This window comes from Budorcas taxicolor, chromosome 5, assembly GCF_023091745.1.
Source record: "Budorcas taxicolor isolate Tak-1 chromosome 5, Takin1.1, whole genome shotgun sequence".
NCBI classification, from domain to species: domain Eukaryota; kingdom Metazoa; phylum Chordata; class Mammalia; order Artiodactyla; family Bovidae; genus Budorcas; species Budorcas taxicolor.
The window spans coordinates 112,292,228-112,316,077 of record NC_068914.1 but is presented as its reverse complement, the minus strand read 5'-3'; the positions used below and the strand labels follow the sequence as shown (position 1 = coordinate 112,316,077).

Sequence of the window (23,850 nt, the reverse complement as noted above, 5' to 3'; positions counted from 1 at the left end):
GGGTGCAAAAGAGTAGGACACAGCTGAGTGACTAAACAACAACAGCAATAAGATTTTTTTTAATTTCATTAAATTTCACATTTGTTCTAATATTCCAGAAGTTCATCATGTAACGGTGACATTGCTGTCAGCTGAATATTGTTTTTTAACATTTGGCATCCAACTGGAATGTGTGGCATGTGTGTAAAAGCTACTATACCTTGAACTTTTGTCTTAAAAAGCAACAGTATGTTTATGTAGTTTTACTAGTTATGTAGTTTTACTAGTTTATGTAGTTTTCCGAGTTAGTGAAATTACATGTGTTTAATCTGCCATCTTTTCCCAGTGATCCACACTTGTATCTGTTTTAAGAGCTGGTAGGTTACCTAGATAGAACTCATTCCAAAAGGCTTTTTGGCAGGAGATGTGAATACAGAAGAGGTCTTGAAAAACAAGAGTGACAAGGGAAAAGAAAGTTATTAGAATGAGAGTTAAAAGGTGGCTTTAGTTTCATTTTGCTAGAAAATGAACTTTGTTCTGATAAATATAGTTAGGCATACAAACATTTAAGCAGCTTGATAAGTTTGCCGGGAAAACTGAAATTTTGACTAACCACAAAGAAAATATTTCTAAATATTCTAAAAGTGACATTATTGAGCATTACCCAGCATTTGTTTAGATTCAAATAATACATTAAACATACCAATCCATTTTAAAATAGGCCATGCTGTAGGGAATCTGATTAAAAAAGAATATGCTGCAAGTTAAATTGTTTAATTTGATCATGTATTACCTTTAAGGGGCTTCCCAGGTGGTGCTAGTGGTAAAGAACCCACCTGCCAGTGTACGAGTCATAAAAGATGCGGGTTTGATCCCTGGGTGGGGAAGATCTCCTGAAGGAGGGCATGGCAACCCACTCCAGTATTCTTGCCTGGGGAATCCTGTGGACAGAGGAGCCTGACAGGCTGCCGCCCATGGGGTCACAAAGAGTTGGACACAACTAAGTGAAGCGACTTAGCTCACATGCACTCATTACCATTAAAGCTGAATTCATCTTTTTATTTGAACTTTATTTGTTGTGACTATATTTTACGTTAGAATGTTTTATCATATGTCTAGTCATATTTATTTTTCTGTTCATATTTAAGACAGGAGAACTCCAAAGATGAATAGAAGCTCAGCGCACGGTCTTTACTGCAGGGTCATTTAGCTGGGCCTTTCATTGGGAAGATTGGGGTGGAGTTGCTGTCTTCCATAGGTCAAGAATTGTGTCACTGATTATAAGATATCTGAGTCATAAACTAAAGAAATTATTCAGTTCTCTAAGCAATTAAAATACCATAAAGAGATGAATAAACCATGTTATTAAAGCTTGATGTCATGAGTTACTACTTTTCCATCTACTAATTTGGTTAGTTTTATTTTTTGAGGCTATTAGAGGTAAGATGACATGTCCCAGGTATTGCCAATGCCCGAGGCAGGGCCACTGTTGGATCAGTAGTTCTCAAAATGTGGTCTTCTGAACATTAGTGTTAGCATCTTGTTAGAATAGCAAGTTCTCAGCCCCACTCCAAAGGTACTGAGTCAGAAACTCTGGGGTGTGGCTTACCATCTGTATTTGAACAGTCTTTCCAGATGATTCTGGTACACATCAGAGTTTGAGAACCACCCTGTTAAATGAATGGCATGGAGGCCAATAGGGTTGGGGCCAAGTGAGAGAAGGGGGAAATCAGAGGATGCAAGATCACCTGGTGGGTCATTGTGAGGACTTTGGCTATTGTGTGAATGGGAAGCCTTTGGAAGATTTTGAGCAGTTGAGTGATGTGATCTGATAGACATTTTTAACAGATTATTTTGACTGTTGTGTTGCAATAGAGCAGTAGGAAGCCAAGAATTAAAGCAGGGAGACAAGTTGAGAGTCCATTGCAATAATACTGCAGATGAGAAATGAGGTTGGCTTGGATCAGGGTGGGTGCTAGCAGAGAATGTAGTGAGACATAGCTGGAGTCCAAAACTCATTTTCTAGGGGGAGTTGACAGAATTGGCTGATGGATTAGCTAAATTAAAGACATGAAATGTTCTCTAAGTTTGAGAGGGATAAAAATAGCCAAATTAGAAGATAGAAAAGTAGTACTTGTGGCATCAAGCTTAGATGACATGGATGACATGACTAGGTGATATTCATCTAGCGTGTGATATTTTAATTGCTTAGTGAATCTGATTTCAAGTTTCCTAGGTAGAATACTGCCATTCTGGTAGAGTACTGGAGAATCTTTATCAACTTGTAGTCCAGCTCCAATGCTCTGTGTGTGTGTGTTCGTCCCTCAGTTGTGTCTGACTCTTTGTGACCCCATGGACTATAGCCTACCAGGCTCCTCTGTCCATGGAATTCTTCAGGCAAGACTACTGGAGTGGGTTGCCACAGCCTTCTCCAGGGAATCTTCCCAACCCAGGGATCGAACCTGGGTCTTCTGTATTGCAGGCGGATTGTTTACCATCTGAGCCACCAGGGAAGCCCTATTTGCTGTTAAAGCAGTTCTAAGTTAATCACTTCTTAACAACAAAACCCCCAAAGCCTCACCTTCTAGAGACTCTTCACTGACTGTTCTGAAACAGCCTACCTGAAATTTTTATTACTCTTGACTTTGAGACCCCACACTGTGCTACCCTCTCACCTCTTTCTTTACTGCTCCTTCTTCTTTGCTCATTCCCTGCATGTGAGACTTTCTTGAAGTTTCAGTACCTTGTCTTCCATTTCTCCATCAATAGTATAGTCCACCACTGCTAACACATTACTGATTCTCAGATTTGTGTCTCCGGTCTCTTTGCTGACTGCCAAGCTGAAATTTTCAATTATCTGCACCACTCGCTGCAGTGTAGTTTCAAAGCTAAACTCATCGTCTTCTCTTACTCTAACAAGTAAGACAGCTTTCTGTCTTGTCAGTTTATTTTCGTTACAATCACTTACCCTCCCTCTATCTAGTTATTGACTACTCTGTCAGTTCCACCTATGAAATCCTCATCATTTTCTCTTATGCCCAACCAGCCACCACCTTAATTTGGTTGCCTATTGTCTGTAATTGGGATGCTGTAGCAGACTGCTGACCGTACTCCCTGGTTCCAGGAAGAAGGTTGGATGAATATAATTTTTTTAACTTAAAACAAGCACTAGTTGAAAGTTACCTCTTCCATCTATGGTCAAAATATAATTCTTCTATACATTTTATAATTTTTCTATGATCTATTTATTTTCATTTGTGAAAGTAGGAGTAAAATCATTATAGCTGTAGAAGGCTAGTCCACGATTACTTTAATCTTTTGCTCCATGAAATAGTCTTTTCTCATTTTTATGATTGTCTGCAATAGAAATAGGTTAAATGAACTTACAGGATTTTAAGAAAGGCCTATAACAATAGAGAATTTAAAACACAAGATATCAGATACAGCCTACTCACCCCATCTGTTGAAGGTTAGTTGTATATAAAATTTGTTGTTTTATAAAGCTAAAGATTAAATGTTCATAGATAAAAAAAAGACATTCCAATAAAACAGATTTCCTGTTTCAACAAGGGAGATTTCATAACAGTGAATCCAAATCGACTTTATTTCACCCTCCTTACTTTAGTCAAAATTTATCTCTAAAGGTATAATGATTAACTTGAAACTTTTTTCCTAGGTTTTTATCTTTTCAACAGTAGATATATGTTAGAGTAGATATTCTTATAAATATATAACAGTAGTCTATAATTGAAAAATAAACCAAATACAGTGATTCTATAAATTGCTGAGTTTAAGTTCTGTTATCTGAGGTCTAAAATTTTCTGCTTCTGAATGCTAAAGAGTCAGGAATGATATTCACTGTCCTAATGATAGTAGGTTTTTTGGGGTTTTTTTTAAGCTTTTAAAACTATTTTCTGGGAGCAAATTGCTATTTTTGTTGCCTCAAACCTTGGTTCTCTGAAGTTATGTTGAAACATTCTACCTTTTAAATTCATTAATTGAAAAAATATTTTTGAGCCTTTTCTATATGCCAGGCAGTACTCCATGTGCTAGGGAATCTGTAATAAACAAACTGGGAAATGTTCCTGCCTTCTTTGAGCTTACATTCCAGTGGAGGCATATGAAGTTGGAAAAAAAACCTCTTTCCATAATAATTTTACATGAGACTGTCTATTCAAACTGTAAAACTTCTAAATTAAAAAAAGAAAGTCCCCAATAATGACATTAATAACTCTGACATAGTGTAGGTACTGTTACAGTCTCAGTATTTTTTCCTTTTTGGCATAATTCTAAATTTTATGTGTTATTGTCATACCCTCACTGTTAGATACAAGTAAGAGTGCAAATTCCTGTTATTAATAATTCTTAATTTTAAGATATGTTTCTTAAGTTATAACTACTAACCCATAGTCATAATTTTGTAGAGTGGAACTGCTTAAGTTTAATCAAGAACTGTTTTAATCGACTAGATTTTTAAGCTCTCTCCTCTTTTTATAGCTTTTTTGAGGTGTAATCAGTGTACAAGAAACCAGACAAATTCAGTCTTCACTTTGATGAGTTTCAATACATAGTATGTACCTGTGAAACCATCATCACAATCAAGATTATAAGCATATGCTTCACCCCTGACAGTTCAGAAAGATATTAGGGTATGTGTGTGTATTTTAGCATATTAAGTTTTATTATCAAATATTTCAAGCATGTAACATTCTAATAGTGTTCCCAATTCAGTTGTGAACCTTCTCAGAGAACAACAGTTATCAAATCAGGATAATAGATTATTTGTAGACTATTGAAAGCCTATAAAACCAACTAGAAACTAGAGTTTACCCTTCAGTTCAGTTCAGTTCAGTCACTCAGTCATGTCCGACTCTTTGCGACCCCATGAACCACAGCACGCCAGGCCTCCCTGTCCATCACCAGCTCCCAGAGTCCACCCAAACCCATGTCCATTGAGTCGGTGATGCCATCCAACCATCTTATCCTGCCCTCTGTTTTTCTCAGCATCAGAGTCTTTTCAAATGAGTCAGCTTTCCGCATCAGGTGGCCAAAGTATTGGAGTTTCAGCTTCAACATCAGTCCCTCCAGTGAACACCCAGGACTGATTTCCTTTAGGATGGACTGGTTGGATCTCCTTGCAGTCCAAGGGACTCTCAAGAGTCTTCTCCAACGCCACAGTTCAAAAGCATCAATTCTTCAGTGCTCAGCTTTCTGTGCTCAGCTTTCTGAGCTCAGCTTTCTTTCGGTGGACAGTTTCTCAGTCCAACTCTCACATCCATACATGACTATTGGAAAAAACCATAGCCTTGACTAGACGGACCTTTGTTGGCAAAGTAATGTCTGTGCTTTTTAATAGGCTGTCTAGGTTAGTCATAACTTTCCTTCCAAGGAGCAAGTGTCTTCTTTAATTTCATGGCTGCAATCATCATCCACAGTGATTTTGGAGCCCCCCAAAATAAAGTCTGACACTGTTTCCCCATCTATTTGCCATGGGACCGGATGCCATGATCTTTGTTTTCTGAATGTCAAGCTTTAAGCCAACTGTTTCACTCTCTTCTTTCACTTTCATCAAGAGGCTCTTTAGTTCTTCTTCTCTTTCTGCCATAAGGGTGGTGTCATCTGCATATCTGAGGTTATTGATATTTCTCCTGACAATCTTGATTCCAGCTTGTGCTTCTTCCAGCCCAGAGCTTCTCATGATGTACTCTGCATAGAAGTTAAATAAGCAGGGTGACAATATGCAGCCTTGACGTACTCCTTTTCCTATTTGGAACCAGTCTGTTGTTCCATGTCCAGTTCTAACTGTTTTTTCCTGACCTGCATACAGGTTTCTCAAGAGGCAGGTCAGGCGGTCTGGTATTCCCATCTCTTTCAGAATTTTCCACAGTTTATTGTGAGCTACACAGTCAAAGTCTTTGGCATAGTCAATAAAGCAGAAATAATGTTTTTCTGGAACTTTCTTGCTTTTTCAGTGATCCAGCAGATGTTGGCAATTTGATCTCTGGTTCCTCTGCCTTTTCTAAAACTAGCTTGAACATCTGGAAGTTCACAGTTCACTTATTGCTGAAGCCTGGCTTGGAGAATTTTGAGCATTACTTTACTAGCATGTGCTGCTGCTGCCGCTAAGTCGCTTCATTCGTGTCCGACTCTGTGCAACCCCATAGACAGCAGCCCACCAGATGAGTGCAATTGTGTGGTTGTTCAAGCATTCTTTGGCATTATCTTTCTTTGGGATTGGAATGAAAACACCTTTTCCAGTCCTGTAGCCAGTGCTAAGTTTTCCAAATTTGCTGACATATTGAGGCAGCACTTTCACAGCATCATCTTTTAGAATTTGAAATAGCTCAACTGGAATTCCATCACCTCCACTAGCTTTTTCGTAGTGATGCTTCCTAAGGCCCACCTGACTTCACATTCCAGGATATCTGGCTCTAGGTGAGTGTGAGTGGTCACACCTTCATGATTATCTGGGTTGTGAAGATCTTTTTTGTATAGTTCTTTCTTCTGTGTATTCTTGCCACATCTTCTTAATATCTTCTGCTTCTGTTAGGCCCCTACCATTTCTGTCCTTTATTGAGCCCATCTTTGCATGAAATGTTCCCTTGGTATCTCCCTTAAGAGACCATAACTGCAGTGGGTAAGAATGGCAAAATTTGTGGCTTCTTTTTCTTGGTGGAATTCCCCAATCTCATGTGGTAGAAAACCGATAGTCTTCCCAACTTGAGGTGGCAGAGTTCAAGGAGTCTGGCAAAAGAAAAAAAAGAACAAAAGCAGGCAAAAATGTGAAGCATCCTATACTTGAAAGACAAATACACTGGCTAAAATTTGAGTTTTTGCATTTTTTGACTAAGTGCCTTCTGTTATTATGCATACCTATAGTGGCAGAAAGTTGAAGTTTTGGTGGCATGAATTATCAGATAACAGAGCTTGAAGCTGACAGAGCAGATAGAAATTTATGGGGAAATCCCAGCAGCAAGAGAACTGCAAAGAGGATAAGCCCCAAAATCTGAGCATTAATTCTGTCCAAATCTTTGGCTGACCATTAAACTACATAGGTGAGGAGAAACCCTCCCCAAAAGCTGAGCTGAAAAGCAGTATTTGGTAGCTGAAAGAACCAAGCAGAGATATGAACTGCTGCACCTCGTAGGAGAGATGGTGGTTTGCAGTTTGAGTCTAGACCAATTAACTGCCTATTAGAAGGAAAATCCAATTATCCTCAGCAGAACATAACATTATCCAGAGTTATTATAACACATTATTATACTGTCTATTTTTTGACTGAAATCACTAGTGGAAAGAAACCAAACCCAAAAATGTGATTCATATTCAGTCAACAGGAAGTGACTCAAAGTGGGCCCAGATGTTGAATTTAACAAAATCTTCCAAAGCAGCTAATATAAATGTGTTCAAAGAACTAAAGGAAAAAATGTTCAAAGAATTAAACAAATGTGTCTTAATGAGTGAATATATCAGATTGGTGAGAGCAGAAGAAAGAATTCATGAACTTGAAGATAAATCAGTAGAAATTATTCATTCGGAAAAAATGAGAGGAAAAGGTTGAAGACATCATAAGTTGAGTCTTGGATATCTGACTGTATAATGATGTTAAACGTTATTGTTGTCATTGTTGTTCAGTTGCTCAGTCATGTCTGACTCTTTGCGACCCCATGAACTGAAGCATGCCAGGCTTCCCTGTCCTTCACCATCTCCCAGAGCTTGTTCAAACTCATGTCCCTTAAGTCGATGAGGCCTTCCAACCATCTCGTCCTCTGTTGTCACCTTCTCCTCCTGCCTTCAGTCTTTCCCAGCATCAAGGTCTTTTCCAGTGAGTCAGTTCATTGCAACAGGTGGCTGAAGTATTGGAGCTTCAGCTTCAGCATCAAGGTTGATTTCCTTTAGGATTGACTGGTTTGATCTTACACTCCACAGGATTCTCAAGAGTCTTCTCTAACACCACAGTTCAAAAGCATCAATTCTTTGGTGCTCAGCCTTCTTTATGATGCAGCTCACATCCATACATGACTACTGGGAAAACCATAGCTTTGACTAGACAGACCTTTCTTGGCAAAGTAATATCCCTGCTTTTTAATATGCTGTCTATGTTTGTCATAGCTTTTCTTCCAAGGAGCAAGCATCTTTTAATTTCATGGCTGTAGTCACCATCTGCAGTGATTTTGGAGCCCATGAAAATAAAACCTGTCACTGTTTTCATTGTTTCCCCATCTATTTGCCATGGAATGATGGGACCAGATGCCATGATCTTTGTTTTTTGGAATGTTGAGTTTTAAACCAGCTTTTTCACTCTCCTCTTTCACCTTCATCAAGATGCTCTTTAGTTCCTCTTTGCTTTCTGCCATTAGGATGAGGTCTTCTGCATATCTGAGGTTATTGATATTTCTCCCAGCAATCTTGGTTCCAGCTTGTGCTTCATCCAGCCTGGCATTCCACATGATGTATTCTGCATATAAGTTAAATAAGCAAGGTGACAATATACAGCCTTCCTTTCCCAGTTTGGAAGCAGTCCATTGTTTCATGTCAGTTTATAACTGTTCCTTCTTGACCCGCATACAGGTTTCTCAGGAGGCAGGTGACATGGTCTGTTATTCCCATCTCTTTAAGAATTTTCCACAGTTTTCCAGTTTGTGCTCCACATAGTCAAAGGCTTTAGTGTAGTCAATGAGGCAGAAGTGGACATTTTTCTGGAATTCTCTTGCTTTTTCCATGATCCAACAGATGTTGGCAATTTGAGCTCTGGTTCCTGTGTCTTTTCTAAATCCAGCTTGAACATCAGGGAGTTCACGGTTCATGTATTGCTGAAGCCTGGCTTGGAGAATTTTGAGCATTACTTTACTAGCATGTAAAATGAGTACAGTTGTATGGTTTGAACATTCTTCGGCACTGCCTTTCTTTGGGATTGGAATGAAAGCTGACCTTTTCCAGTCCTGTGGCCACTGCTGAGTTTTCCAAATTTGCTGGCATATTGAGCAGAGCACTTTCACAGCATCATCTTTTAGGATGTGAAATAACTCAGCTGGAATTCCATCACCTCCAGTAGCTTTGTTCATAGTGATGTTTCCTAATGCCCGCTTGACTTCACATTCCAGGATGTCTGGCTCTAGGTGAGTGATCACACCATCATGGCTATCTGAGTCATTAAGATCTTTTTTGTTAAACATATGTGTGATATATTAGTATACTATATATGGTAAAAGTTTTAATACTTGACCAAACCAGGTAGTGGGAATATAAATGTTATTGAAGAGCATAAAAGCAATTGCTGTTGTATGAAACTATCTTTATAAAAGTTAAATTCATTGAAGTATAGTTTACATCTAATAATATATGTACATATTAACTATATAATTTGATGAGTTTTGACAAATGTATTAAATATGTATCTACCACCATCAACAAGGTACACAACATTTTTCTCACCCTGGTGTGCTTTTGCTGTTAATTCAGCTGCCGGGTAATCCCTCTGACCTCAAGTAATCTCTGTTCTTCCAGTTACTTTTTTAGAATTTCATATAAATAGAATCATAATTTTTCTCATGGTTTATCCATATTCTTTTCCATTATGGTTTATTATAGGATATTGAATATAGTTCTCTTGTTGTTTATCCATCCTATATGTAATAGTTTGTAACTGTTCGTTCCAAACTCCAAATCCATCCCCCACCCTGTACTCCTTTCCCCTTGGCAACTGCAAGTCTGTTCTCTAGGTCTATGAGTCTCTGTTTCGTAGACATGTTCCTTTGTATTGTATTTTAGACTCAACATATAAGTGATATTATAGGATCTATCTTTCTCTGGCTGACTTTCTTCCCTTAGTGTGATAATCTCTAGTTGCAGCCGTGATGCTGCAGATGGCACTAGTTCATCCTTTTTCACGGCTGAGTAGTGTTCCGTTAGATCTTCTTTATCCATTCATCTGTCAACAGACATGTATTTAGGTTGTTTCCCTGTCTTGGCTATTGTGAATAGTGCTGCTGTAAACATAATGGTGCATGTATCTTTTCAAATTATAATTTTTCCTGGATATATGCTCAGGAATGGGATTGCTAGATCATATTGTAATTATATTTAGTTTTTTGAGGTACCTCCATACTATTCTGCATAGTGACTGTCCCAATTTACTTTCTCACCAACAGTGTAAGAGGCTTCCCTTTTCTCCACACCCTCTCCAGCCTTGGTTATTGGTTGACTTTTTAGAGATGGCCATTCTGACCAGTGTGAGAACTCTCACCTCCTTATCTTTTCCTGTGCTCAGTTGCTCAGTCACGTCTTAGCAGCTACATGGACTGTAGCCCACCACGCTCCTCTGTGTATGGAAGAATACTGGAGTGGGGTGCCATTTCCTACTCCAGAGTATCTTCCCATCCCAAGGATTGAACTTGTGTCTCTTACATCCCCTGTATTGGCAGGTGGATTATATCACTGTCGTCACTGGGGAAGCCCACCCTTAGCTTAAATTTTAATTGGCATCCAGTCAACAATCTTTGATCTTAGAGGAAGAGTTTAAAAGTTTTTCTTTTGTTTCTTGTCCATTCTACCTACTTAAGAGTTCTGGAATCCCCAGAGTGGAATTAAGCCAAGGAGGTCATGCTCTTTGGCCTAACTGTTGCCGCAAATAATTGCTAGTCATATATCTCAGGGTAAATTTTTCTAGCCCCTTAAATATATATATTTTAAAACTGGGGTAAGTAGAAAAGACTTGTTTGGCTTTTAATATTAGGGACTAGAGGGAGGGGTCCCTTTTGGCCCATTTAACCTGAGGGTAGTATAGTAAGGGGCTTCCCCAGTGGCTCAGCAGTAAAGAGTCTGCCTGCAATGCAGGAGATGCAGGAAGACATGGGTTCAATCCCTGGGTTGGGAAGATCCCCTGGAGCAGAGCATGGCCACCCACTCCAGTACTCTTGCCGGAAGAGTCCATGGACAGAGGAGCCTGGTGGGCTGCAGTCCATAGGGTCACCAAGAGTCAGATACGACTGAGGGCACTGAGCACAGCACAGTGCAGTGATATCAGATCTTGTTTTCATCACATAAGTGTCCATTTTATTTCTCCCATTTAAAATAACCATCTAAATATTTCTTAACTCCTTTTAAAATTTACCTTGTAGAAAGTAATAGCTAGACTTTCCTTACAAGTTTTTTGTTAACATTGATTACTCTAATACTCTTGTTAGCATCTGTAAGACTCATTGAGGGGAAGCAAAGAATACAAATGAAGCTTCTCAAACCAGTTTTTCTTATTTGTTTACTTATTTTTTTTTTCCTAGACTGTAATGTATGTGTCTCCATTGATCATCAAGGGGTTCTGAAGTCTTGACACCTTGTACTTTTTCATGGAATCATTTAAGATTGCTTCCTATACCTGTATACATCTTTCTAAAAGTTATTACAAATAACACGAGTTTCTCTTATACCTGTTTCTTAAACACTAAACCTGAGATAGGTCCACCCTTTAAACATGGCTTATACTTTATAGGGCTTCTCTGGTGGCTCAGACTGTAAAGCGTCTGCCTGCAGTGCGGGAGCCCAGGGTTCAATCCCTGGGTTGGGAAGATCCCCTGGAGAAGGAAATGGCAACCCACTCCAGTACTCTTGCCTGGAAAATTCCATGGACTGAGGAGTCTGGTGGGCTACAGTCCATGGGGTCGCAAAGAGTCCGACACGACTGAGTGACTTCACTTTCACTTCACTTATACTTTATTCACTAGAGCAGAGACTCAGAGCTACAAACACAAGTTTTATGAATAATTCAGACTTCTGGGCTTAGGAAGCAAATAATCCAAGTAAAGAGAGCAAGAATAATTATTCTGAAACACTGAAAAATCTTAATATGTGCATTTGCTTGATACTTTGAGACAACAGTCAAGAGTGAAGTTAGAGAACAGAATCTGTTTTCCAGATTGAAACAGGGAATGTTGATGTGGCACTTAACCTGTTGGTTTGAAACCAGTGAGCTAAACTATGGTTTGTCCATGGTTAACTACCCATAAATAGTTACCCTTATGTATCTGCTGCTTTACCCATTCATCTGTCTTCAATAATCAACCATATAATGAATAATTGAAACTTGGCTCAGTGAATTTTTAATAATAATTGCTTATTGCTTTCCAAATGACTGCATTAGAAAAACTGTCAGGTTTGGATATATGTTTTTTGAATCCTAAGTTGTTGAAAAGTATGATTTAGCTTACAGAGCAATTGAATGTGTGAATAAAATATTAATTTCTGGAGAATATTCTTCCATTTAGCCAACAGATATATACATTTTAATAGTGAGATACATTATCAACATTCGTATGTGAACAACATGAATTTTTTATTGATAATCTTGACTCAATTATGACTCAAATATAAATTATATGAATTATTTATTTACATCTGGTTTTTTGGTCAATGCATAAGTTTCATGATGTGGAATTAAATGCTAGCATCTCAAAATTATGTAATTATTTATGTTAGGGCTTAGTAGACAAAATTTAACATATTAGGATGATACTTAATGTTAGTTGTAAGATAACGGAGGGCAGGTGGACAATACTAACTGGTTTTTTTGAGTTAGGAATTAAGTTAAAAAATTTTTTTACTGAACATCTCAGGCAAGCTAAATGTGAGATGCAAGACTTGTAGTGAATTTAGAATTATAGTTAATATCAGTATAAGCTCATCAGATATACTAAAGGATTGTTTTTGGCTTTAATACTTAATATGCTATTTAAGCAGAATAGAGGGCATATAGCTTACTCAGTGATACATGAAAATATTCATTTTAACAGGTAAACATTGGGAAGATGGATTCACCCATTGAAAAGTGGAACCTAATAATTGGCAACTTGGCTTTAAAACAGGTAAGTGATATGTGATATGTGTAAGTGATATATTTATGAACAAATGATAGAATAAATGGATAACTTCTGAAAGTTTTCTTTTTCTGGAAACATTGTATTTTTCTAAATATGGAAAATGTATAACATACAAAATATAGAGTAAATATAAAAAATACTTTCTCCCATATGTAATAGAGCCAGAATTTGAGTTAATATGTGTACAAATAAATATGTAGCACTTCATTGCTTAGATGCTGTTTTTCTTTGACTTTTTAAAAGTAAACCCTCTAATTAAACTTCGCTTATTTGTATATGATAGGATGTGTAAGCTGAATTTTCCTTAATTTGTTAATATTATCAGTGTTAATACAAATGAGCGCATTAAATTGTCAATTATATGTAGATTATCTACAAGTCTTTCTAATCTCAGGGGAATATCTCTCTCCCACTACCTGCTGCTATCCCCAAGACACAAGACTGCAGCCCTCAGCACCTCTTTAGCAAATCTGAGTTTATAAAGTGCTTGCTAATTAAAAAAAAATTATTTTTTAATTTGGCTGAGCTGTGCAGCATGTGGGTTCTTAGTTCCCCTGCTAGGGATCAAACCTGTGCCCCCTGCATTGGAAGTACAGAGTTATAACCACTAGACCATTGGAGAAGTCTGGCTCAACTAATTTTAATGTTAGGTCAACTCAGAGATAATGTTGAGAACGTGGCTGCAAAAAAGAACTTTCATTTAATGTTCAAAGACAAAGAAATAAAGGCAATTTGGAGATATAGGCTTTTAAAAGGTGTCTGTGTTTCTAAGATCACAGGGTTAGAGACAAGAAAATTTGAAATCTAGTCTCAGCTCTAGCAATCACCAGCTATATAATGTTTGTTAATTTAGCCTTTCTTCTATGTTTCATTTTCCTCTTCATTTCCATAGTATTGCACTAGAGATACCCAAGATCCTTTTCAGCTTGAAACTGTAGGAATCTATACTGGAGTAATAACCAATATATCCAACAACCAGTAGGCTACTTATAAATTAATAAATGAAAATTTGAAAATATACCCTATTTTATTCTTTAAGTACCCTAAACTCTTACTAAGTAATATGAGTTAGGCTATAAATCATTCTAATAATTTTCCACCTCTGCTTTTGTTTTATTTTCTTAAGAAGCGCTCATCCTTCTTAAAAAATTTTATTTATTTATTTATGGCTGTGCTGGGTCCTCATTGCTGTGTGGGCTTTCTTTATCTACAGCAAGTGGGAGCTCCTCTCTCGTTGCGGTGCGCGGGCTTTGCATCGCAGTGGCTTCTCTTGTTGCAGAGCACAGGCTCTAGGCGTGCAGACGTCAGCAGTCATGGCTCACGGGCTTAGGCACTCGTCAGCGTGTGGGATCTTCCCAGACCAGGGATGGAGCCCCTGTCCCCTGCATTGGCAGGCGGATTCTTAACCGCTGGACCACCAGGAAAGTCCCCATCTCTGCTTTTAACTTTTCCTTTCACTCTTAGTCTCCACCCTTCCCTTGCCATCCTCTCTTCCATAACTGTTGGTCAGAATGAGAGCTAGAGATGGCTGGGGTTTCACTGATCCTATCATAATAGTTGCCACAGCCTGAAGTCTGTGTCTTTGTCTCACTCCATCAAGGACGCATGAGAAACGGGGAACCCCACACGGGCTCATCAGGACCCAGCTGGTATAAGCCAGTGAGGCAGCAACTGGTTGGAGTCTAGTTACCTGTAGACAAAAGCAGAGGGGAGAAGAAAATAAGGTCAGGTGGGGGGTGACAGTGGTGCCATCTCTGAAGCTTTATCTGCTCCAGCTTGTGAGGGAGTAGACGGCTGGCTGGGGGAGTAGGGCGGGCTGGCAGAGCTCCTCTGACTTGAGGCTGGCTGTGGAGGGGATGGGTGGGGAGGGATGAGAAGGACAGAGGCACCTCATGCTGGCATTAGCTGGTGTGCGTGTTCTTCTGACTATTAAATGGGATCCCAAGCAGATGACCATCACAGAATTTCTTCACAGTTGTACATAGTGGCCACCTTAACCTGTCCATAAATTGTCAAATAAAGTAGGTATTTATTTATTGGGAACCCCAGAGTTCCCAATCTCATTGAAGAGTCATTCCCTCACCAGGACAGATGTAGCCTGTGTTCACGTCTATTTAGGCCCATGACTCCTGTTAACCTCCCCAGCTCCTCCTTAACCTGGAGTTTGCTCTTCTCTTGGGTACAATTGGGTGTTTCCTTTGCAGGTTTACACAATAGGACTTCTTTATCTCAGCTGTGTATGTGTTACAATGTCTTCCATAGGCTCCCTAGTTCTGTATTTCATTTCCAAGAAACAAAAACTCTGCATTTTATTTCTAAGAAAAACCTTGGAGTCACAGTATTAGAATTTAAATTATTAATTTTATCACTTTTACATATATTATTTACTAACCAGTATCAGACATTACCTTGTCCACAAAGGTCTGTCTAGTCAAGGCTATGGTTTTTCCAGTAGTCATGTATGGATGTGAGAGTTGGACTATAAAGAAAGCTGAGCACTGAAGAATTGATGCTTTTGAACTGTGGTGTTGGAGAAGACTCTTGAGAGTCCCTTGGACTGCAAGGAGATCCAACCAGTCCATCCTAAAGGAGATTAGTCCTGGGTGTTCATTGGAAGGACTGATGTTGAAGCTGAAACTCCAATACTTTGGCCACCTGATGTGGAGATCTGACTCGTTTGAAAAGACCCTGATGCTGGGAAAGATTGAGGGCACGAGGAGAAGGGGACGACAGAGGATGAGATGCTTGGATGGCATCACCAACACAATGGACATGGGTTTGGGTGGACTTCGGGAGCTGGAGATGGACAGTTCATGGGGTCACAAAGAGTTGGACGTGACTGAGCGACTGAACTGAACTGAACCAGGATCAGAATGCCGAAGTATCATAACAACTGATACTAGCATAGTGATGCTTGCAGCTTGCCTCTCAGCACTAAATCTGCTGCAATGAAAGATCTGGGGCTGGAATCCAGGCTATCTGAACTTGCTAGCCTGGCTTTTCCATTAATTTACTCTATGACAAAATCAGAATACTTGGGTTTTTCACCTGGAGCCCTGGATTTCAGTACATGGATTAGCTTCAGAGAGTCTCTGAGCACACAGAAATTCTGCTCAAAATTTTGACTGCATTTGTGTTTTCATGGAGAGAAGAATCAATAAAACTTTCACCAGATTATCAAAAGAGTCCATGACACAAACACAATAAGAATAAGTGAACTAGAGGTGCCTTTAGGGTTTCTTTTGTTTCTAGCGTTAGTCTAACGTGATTCTAAGAGTTCACAGTGTGACTTTTTTAGTTGCTTTTTTTTTTTTTTTGAGGGTTGCTTTGTGCTACCACTGTGGAAAGTACTTTATATATTCATGTAATTTATTTAAATACAAAAATAACCCTTCCATGGTCAATATTACCATTTTTCAGGTTAGGAGCTGAAGTTTTAATAGCTATTTGTGAAGTTATTTTTTAATGTCTGCCTCTCCCATTGACCAGGAGCTCTGTGAGAGCTGGGAATAAATTTGTTTTGACCACTGTTATAGCCTAACACCAAGCATAGCACCTTGTATATAGTAGATCCTAAATTAATGCTTGTTGAATAACTTACCACAAGATTAAGTGGTATAGCTAGGAATGAAACCCTTATCATTTGATTATAGCATTCAGTCTCGTGCCAATATTGCCTCAAGAGTCAGACTTAAGCTACGTGGATTGGGTACTTTTCAGTCTTTAGGTTGGTATTTTCTTAGATGGTCTATGGATTTCACCACCAACATCACTTAAGATGCTTGTTAAAAATACATTCCTAAACCCCATTCCATACCTACTGCTACCAGATCAGGGCACTTTGAGAACCCACTAGCTTAGGGAATAGTAAAACTAAAATGTAGTAGCTTCTTCAAAAGGTAAGGCAGCTCAGTTACCATATATAATACTTTCTTTTGACTCCTTACATGCCTATTGACATCATCAAAAAAAATGTGTTTTCTCAATGAATAATTCAGTTGGGTTTTATTGAATATTTTTTTAAGGTTCAAGCAACAGTAGTTGGCTTCCTAGCAGCTGTGGCAGCAATTATATTGGGCTGGATTCCAGAGGGAAAATACTATCTTGATCATTCCATACTTTTGTGCTCTAGCAGTGTAGCAACTGCCTTCATTGCATCGCTCCTACAGGGTAAGTAAATTTGTCAGTGTCTCCTCTGCAGTCTCTGCTTTCTAATTATTCATTTTCCATGTTAGCTATTTTTACATAACTGATATTTTTTCATTATTTAAAAAAAAAAAACAGAGAAAAGTTATCTACAACTTTTCAAATAGCTTATTTCAGATACATTTATATGTATCACATGTAAACCTTAGCACACAGAGCAAGCTTTCTAAGGTTCTGTCTCGGCTTTAGGTCTCCTGGTACAGCTCCCAAACAAGACCAGGAAAATAGCCTAGAGATTTTATTTGTCTCTGTAAGTTAAATGAATTGAGAAGCTCCTTTCTGGAAATCACGCAGAAGATTTGCTAGCTTGTCATTTGAGTAACAAGTATTCCAGGAATTCTAGATTTCAAAAGCTGTCCCTCCATTAAAATTTTTTGAAGTTTCAGATTTCAAAAAAAATTCCTTTACTGTTTCTGTGGCAGTAGAAGTATAACCATATGCTTGACAGAGCATATTGTTGGCTATAGAATGTTAAAGAGCCAGAAGTTTTTTAGTTGGGATACCATTTTTATATTGATTTATTTATATGAACTTCACACTGGAGAACTAGATTATGGAATCATAATCATAAAGACTTGTTAATTTTTATTTATAATTGCCATCTTCTCATTTTATATCACCAGCAAGGTTAAAAATAGAATACTCTTATATCAGGTGATCTCATACAATGAAGGTAACTTTTGGGGCTAGATTCTGATAATTTGGTGGCTCAGACTGTAAAGAGTCTTCCTGCAATGCAGGAGACCCGGGTTCGATCCCTGGGTTGGGAAGATTCCCCTGGAGAAGGAAATGGCAACCCACTCCAGTATTCTTGCCTAGAAAATACTGTGGGTAGAGGAGCCTGGCAGGCTACAGTCTGTGGGGTTGGAAAGAGTCGGACACAACTGAGCGACTTCACTTTATTTCTTTTCTAATAATTTAGAAGCTCTTATTAAAGTTAAGACCTGGCTACAAAAATATTTTCAAGCATTTTGTTTTAGTATTCAAATTATACCAAGGGTAGTATCTTGTCTTTATATAGAATTACTGGAATTGACTGATGTTAACATGGGTAAAGCAGAGTGAAGTTATGCTATTGGAAAATTGATTTCTGATAAGAAAAAGTGTTAAAACATTAACACTATTACTTTAGACTCAATTGCTTCTGTTTTCCCTCTAGTTTCATTTAGAAAGAATTGTTTAAAAAATTTCAGACTAACAAGTATCTGTATTGCCTGGGATTTTTAAAACTTTAAAATTCAGATTTTAAAAATATAAGTCTACACCTTTATTTTGAATAATGTGTATTCCACTTTTATAGTAACTTGACCTTTATATATGTAGAGCAGATGGTATTGAACCACCTTTTGTAGGTGAGAAAACTGACTTAGGTCAGTTGGCTTGTATAATTTCATCAGCTTATTAACAGAAAAATCAGAATTAAAACCTGTTTCTTATCTCTCAACTCTTTTCCCTGGTCCATGATGGCAAAATAACTTGTTTTCAGCTGAAATTATAAATAGCATTCTGTCATAGGAGAACTTTCTACATTGATCTTTAAATGTACTAATTTTGAAAAAAAAATTATATGATCACATCTTGAATGATTATTGTAATATACATTTAAATGTTTTTCTTGCTATTTTTTTCTGTTTACAATGATATTATGGGAAAGGTAAGTCCATAGATTGAAAAAGCCTCCAGAATATAAGATGTGAGTCATTGAACCAAGACAGAATTTATACTTTTAATAATTTTGGCCTTACAGGTAGTAGGAAAAACACTGTTATAGGCTGTGTGACATTAAGCAAGGATTTAATTTATGCTTAGCATGTAAATTAACTAATCTTAAATTTTCTCTGTCCTGCATCCTCTTAATATGTTGGCATGAGAAAATCTGTCCAGTATGGTATAGATATGATGTTACCATTTTCCTCCCATTTCTATATTCAAGAATATGAGGATTTAAATGTACAAGAACCCAGTCACATTTTCCTCTTCTGTTGTTGTAGGTTTATAGACAGAAACTTTGGGGTTTAAGAATATCCTTTACAAAGACTGCTTCTAGTAGTCTGACCTCCAGTGTTCAAAATTTAATTACTCTTCTCTTCCTAATATTTCAACACTTTTTAATAAAAAATGGGGCAAGCATTTCTGGCTACCTCTATGTAAACAAATCTGGTTTTGTTGGCGTCCTTCTCAGTTGCTATCTGTGTAAATATAACTCACCTTTCTTTGACATTTTCATACTTTATTTGAGGGTTAAAATAAAATCTTTGGCTTTGTACACATGAATACATTACATCCAAGAATGCATGTTACTAAATTGGAAACTTTAATGTTATTTTACAGTAGCCTTTCAGGTCTCTAAATGCAACACTGAACTTCTCACATCTTTTGTGATCCCTACTTGGAATTTGTTGAAAGACACTTTACCAAAACATTCAAGTAAAATGTTTTGTTTGCTTTAGTCAGCTTATCTAAGCAGCCTAACGGGAACTGATGCGCTATTTGTCTAGTGTGTGTACTTCAGTATTTTGGGGAATGGATTTTCTTTAAACCATAGCACAAAAAGTAATTAACTTTTGTTTTTTTCCTAGGAATAATAATGGTTGGGGTTATCGTTGGCTCAAAGAAGACCGGTATAAACCCTGATAATGTTGCTACACCCATTGCTGCTAGTTTTGGTGACCTTATAACTCTTGCCATATTAGCTTGGATAAGTCAGGGTTTGTACTCCTGTCTTGGTAAGTTGACCTGAAATTAAATATAATGATTATTCAGAGTCTCTTTAAATAAATATGTTGCAGCAATATCATGACTCACGGTGGCCTTCATCTGTGTTGGAACTGTGGTTGAGGCTCATTAGAACAATCACTGCTACTTGCTATACACCTACTATATGTTGTGGTTCTCACATCCTTCTTCTCTTCATAAAGAATCTAACACTCTAAAAGATAAGGAATATCATCTCTGATTTCAGATGAGAAAACTGAGGGTCATAGAGGTTATGTGTATTACCCACTGTTTGTAGGAAGGTTGAATGCAAGTCTATTATTTATAGTCTTTGAATTCTCTCCTCTGAATATGTAGCACTGAGGCATCAACCCACAGGAGTCTGAAACATGTTGCACTGTTGTCACAGAGCATAAGGTTGTGCTTGAAATTTAGTGATTTTCCCCCATATCAGAAACCAGTGTGGCAATTAATAATAGCAGCTGAAAAATCACCATGAAAATTAGCCGGAGTGTTGTGGGAATTTGAAGTTATCTTATATATGCAATTCCTGATAATAGTTATTGGGTATTTATAGAATCTAATGAATTGTTTTAATGCAAATTTATACTCCGGAGTTATTGTCAATGTAAATGTATATGATTTGTGAACATACATTTAGTGCTAAAAGTTGATTGTAGTTTCATTTTTTTAGATGCCAAATTTTTTTTAAAATTAAAAGAAAATATAAACCCACAGTAATACAAAAAGAGAGAGAAAGGTAGTTTATCAGCCAAGCCAGAAACAAACATATATTCACATATCCTCATATATTTTCGTGGATTCTAGACAGATTTATGGTATACTTTAGAATAAGTCTAAAAGTACATTTGGTTTGAAGAAGTCAGAATCTCAGATAAACGTTTTTGAACTAAAGAAAGAGCTTTAACCTAACCAAGGCAGTGATTTTCTGCTACCTTTGGAGATATCAAGAGAAGCTTCATTTAGTATATAAAATTACCTTACATTATTTAATGAGTGATATAAAAAAGCAATACTCATTAAGACGATGTATATTCAAGGAAAATTCTCTTTTGGAAGATAAGATGTGTCTGCGTGTTGTAAGGTAGAAGATAATAAATGATCAAGGACACAAATAAAAGATCTTGTTCCCATAATAGATAAAGGTATAGTATTTGCACCCTTGAGTACTCAAATTACTGTGAAGTAATTTGTAACACATTTCTCAGCTGCCTGCTAAACACCAGGGTGTCTCCCCAGTTAAAGCCATTGAAGAATGTTCCTATAAATATGACAGTTGTTATAATGAGACAGACTAAATATTTGGATACTTCATATGATAAATCGGTTTTTGAGGAAAATCTCACTTTTAAAATTTATTTCTAAAAATTATACAAGTGGTAAACTCTCCTTACAAAAGGCTTGATCAAAATGTGTTGTTCTCTAAAAATTTTAATATTTTGAGTGTTATAGACAATAAATAGTGTTTAAGTCAGGAAATAAAAAGTGAAATATAATGATAGTATAGATCATAATTTTGAAAAATAGTTTTATTATCAAATATTGCTTAGACTTTTGTAGGCCTGTGTTCTGAAAGTTGACGCATCATAATTCAAGATGACTTCACTAAAAGAGAATCTGTTATGTCTCGTCGGTGTCGTTTTGGTTCCTTGAGATGAGATTGTGCTCCTGGGCTGCTGATTGATTCCGGTTAATCTGGAGGTGTTTCTGAAGTCACTGTGTGCATTATGAGCACTAGGGGGCCTCATAGCACCAGCCGTGGGGATCCTAGTACTGAGGGCGTTGTGAACGGAGGTTAGAAACGGGCACCAACAGCGGGGACACGTGCACGCCCGTGGCTGGTGCATGGCAGTGTGTGGCCAAAACCACCACAGTATTGTAATTAGCCTCCAATTAGAATAAATTAATTTAAAAAAATTCCAAGACCCCCTCATGCTGCCGAGTGGGATGCCTAGCTCTGGGAAACAAAGATTTAATTCCTGAACTATTATATATTGGAAACACTTAGCAGTCTTTAGAGATAAAAAGAGGATTTCATGGCAACCATAGGCTTTGGTTGTAAATAGAGGCCGTGAATCGTGTGGCTCCGAAAGAACCGAACACGGAGAAGTCTCACTTAACTCCCCACTTAAGAGTTTTGGATATTCAGAAACAACTTTGAATAGCGCCCCTGGTGTCCTAAGGCTCACTCCACAGTCATTCAATGCGCTACCTTTCTTTCACTGCCAGTAAAATGTGCTGATTTCTGATGCCTGAAGTAAATATGGAATTTCCCCCCTTCCCGTCTATCCAGTCCTCCAAAACAAACACGACAAAGGAAACTAAGCTTTAAGAAAAAAAAAAGAAGCTAAGCTTTGTTTACTCTTCCTGACTTTATTTTGTCACAGCCCTGGGGAAGCCTCTATTGCTTAGTGAACAGAGTTAGAGTTTAAGCCTGGTCTTCAGGCCTCTTGGAGACTTAACCTTCTCAAGCTCCCAGCCGCCCCTCCCTTTCTTATATTCCAGCCAAACTCCGACATTTACTGATTCTCATACATGCTGGTGTTTTTTGTCTTTTCTTTCTTATGTTATCCCCCTTCTCTCCCTGAAGGTCAATCAGAATCGTCATTTTTCAGTACTAAATTAACAGATTCCCTAATCTTAGGTAAACTTTTTCTCCCCTGAATTCTATAGCATGTTATTGACTTTTCTCTTAAGACATTCTTTACATCTGGCCAGTCATTGTAACTTTTAAAGTAAATGTCTCTTCCCTTATAAAGGTATAAAGGAAGGTCAAAACTGTCTTTATTTTATGTATTTGTTTTGTAGACCCCATATACTGTATACATAATGAGTGTTAAATAAATAGCACTTCATCGCATGCTTTATTCTTTATGAAAGCTATCCCGTTAATGTGTGTAGAAATTATTAAGGAAGTGGTGTATATATGGAAAATGGAGGACAGATATCCCTCTGAATGACTTTGCCACAGTACCTACTCAATAACATAATAGATTGTAATGAAAAAAAAAAATGATCCTTTTAGAGAAGACATAGTATAAGGAAGTTATTGGAAGGGTATACTGCCTTAGCAGAAAGTATCTAGCATCACCATAGGAAAATAAAAAGGGCAACCTGTGGCTGGAAAAGACCTATTTCAAATGAAAATAGAAGGTCAGTTTACAGTGTAATGTAAGCTCTAGATTATGATATGCTTAGATTTGACTTGCAGAGAAAATATAAAGGCATTTATTCATGCATATAGTAATATTTAAACATATAGTAACCTTTTATATTGGAATATAATTGCTTTACAAAGTTGTGTTAGTTTCTGCTGTACAACAAAGTGGATCAGCTATATGTATCTGTATGTATATATAGCTGGTCTTCCCTCCTGACTCAGACGGTAAAGAATCTGCCCGCAATGCAGGAGACACGGGTTCAATCCCTGGGTTGGGAAGATCTCCTAGAGAAGAGAATGGCTATGCACACCAGTATTTTGCCTAGAGAATTCTATGGACAGAGGAGTCTGGCAGGCTACAGTCTATGGGGTCGCAAAGAGTTGGACATGACTGAGCAACTAACAAACGTATATCCTCTCCCTCTTGAGCCCCATCCCATTCCTCTAGGTCATCAGAGAGCATTGAGCTCAGCTCCCTCTGCTATACAGCAGCTTCCCACTAGCTAATTTACACATGGTAGTGTATATATCGGAGCAGGCAATGGCAACCCACTCTAGTACTATTGCCTGGAAAATCCCATGGACGGAGGAACCTGGTAGGCTGCAGTCCATGGGTCCCTAGGAGTCGGACACGACTGAGCAACTTCACCTTCACTTTTATGCATTGGAGAAGGAAATGGCAACCCACTCCAGTATTCTTGCCTGGAGAATCCCAGGGACGGACGAGCCTGGCGGGCTGCCGTCTATGAGGTCGCACAGAGTTGGACACGACTGAAGAGACTTAGCAGCAGCAGCAGCTGCAGTGTATATATCAGGGGCTTCCCAGGTGGCACTAGTGTAAAGAACCTGTCTGCCAGTGCAGGAGATGTAAGAGACATGGATTTGATCCCTGGGTTG

General features: G+C 38.0%; 1 protein-coding gene across 1 annotated transcript in view; it reads left to right on the top strand.

Moving 5' to 3' along the window:
* Positions 1 to 23,850, top strand: part of SLC41A2 (solute carrier family 41 member 2) — a 113,347-nt gene that overhangs the window by 44,324 nt on the left and 45,173 nt on the right. Inside the window, exons 3-5 of the mRNA XM_052640776.1 lie at positions 12,765 to 12,836; positions 16,877 to 17,021; positions 19,637 to 19,783. Coding sequence (XP_052496736.1) covers positions 12,765 to 12,836; positions 16,877 to 17,021; positions 19,637 to 19,783 — 364 coding nt within the window. The remainder of the gene's footprint in view (positions 1 to 12,764; positions 12,837 to 16,876; positions 17,022 to 19,636; positions 19,784 to 23,850) is intronic.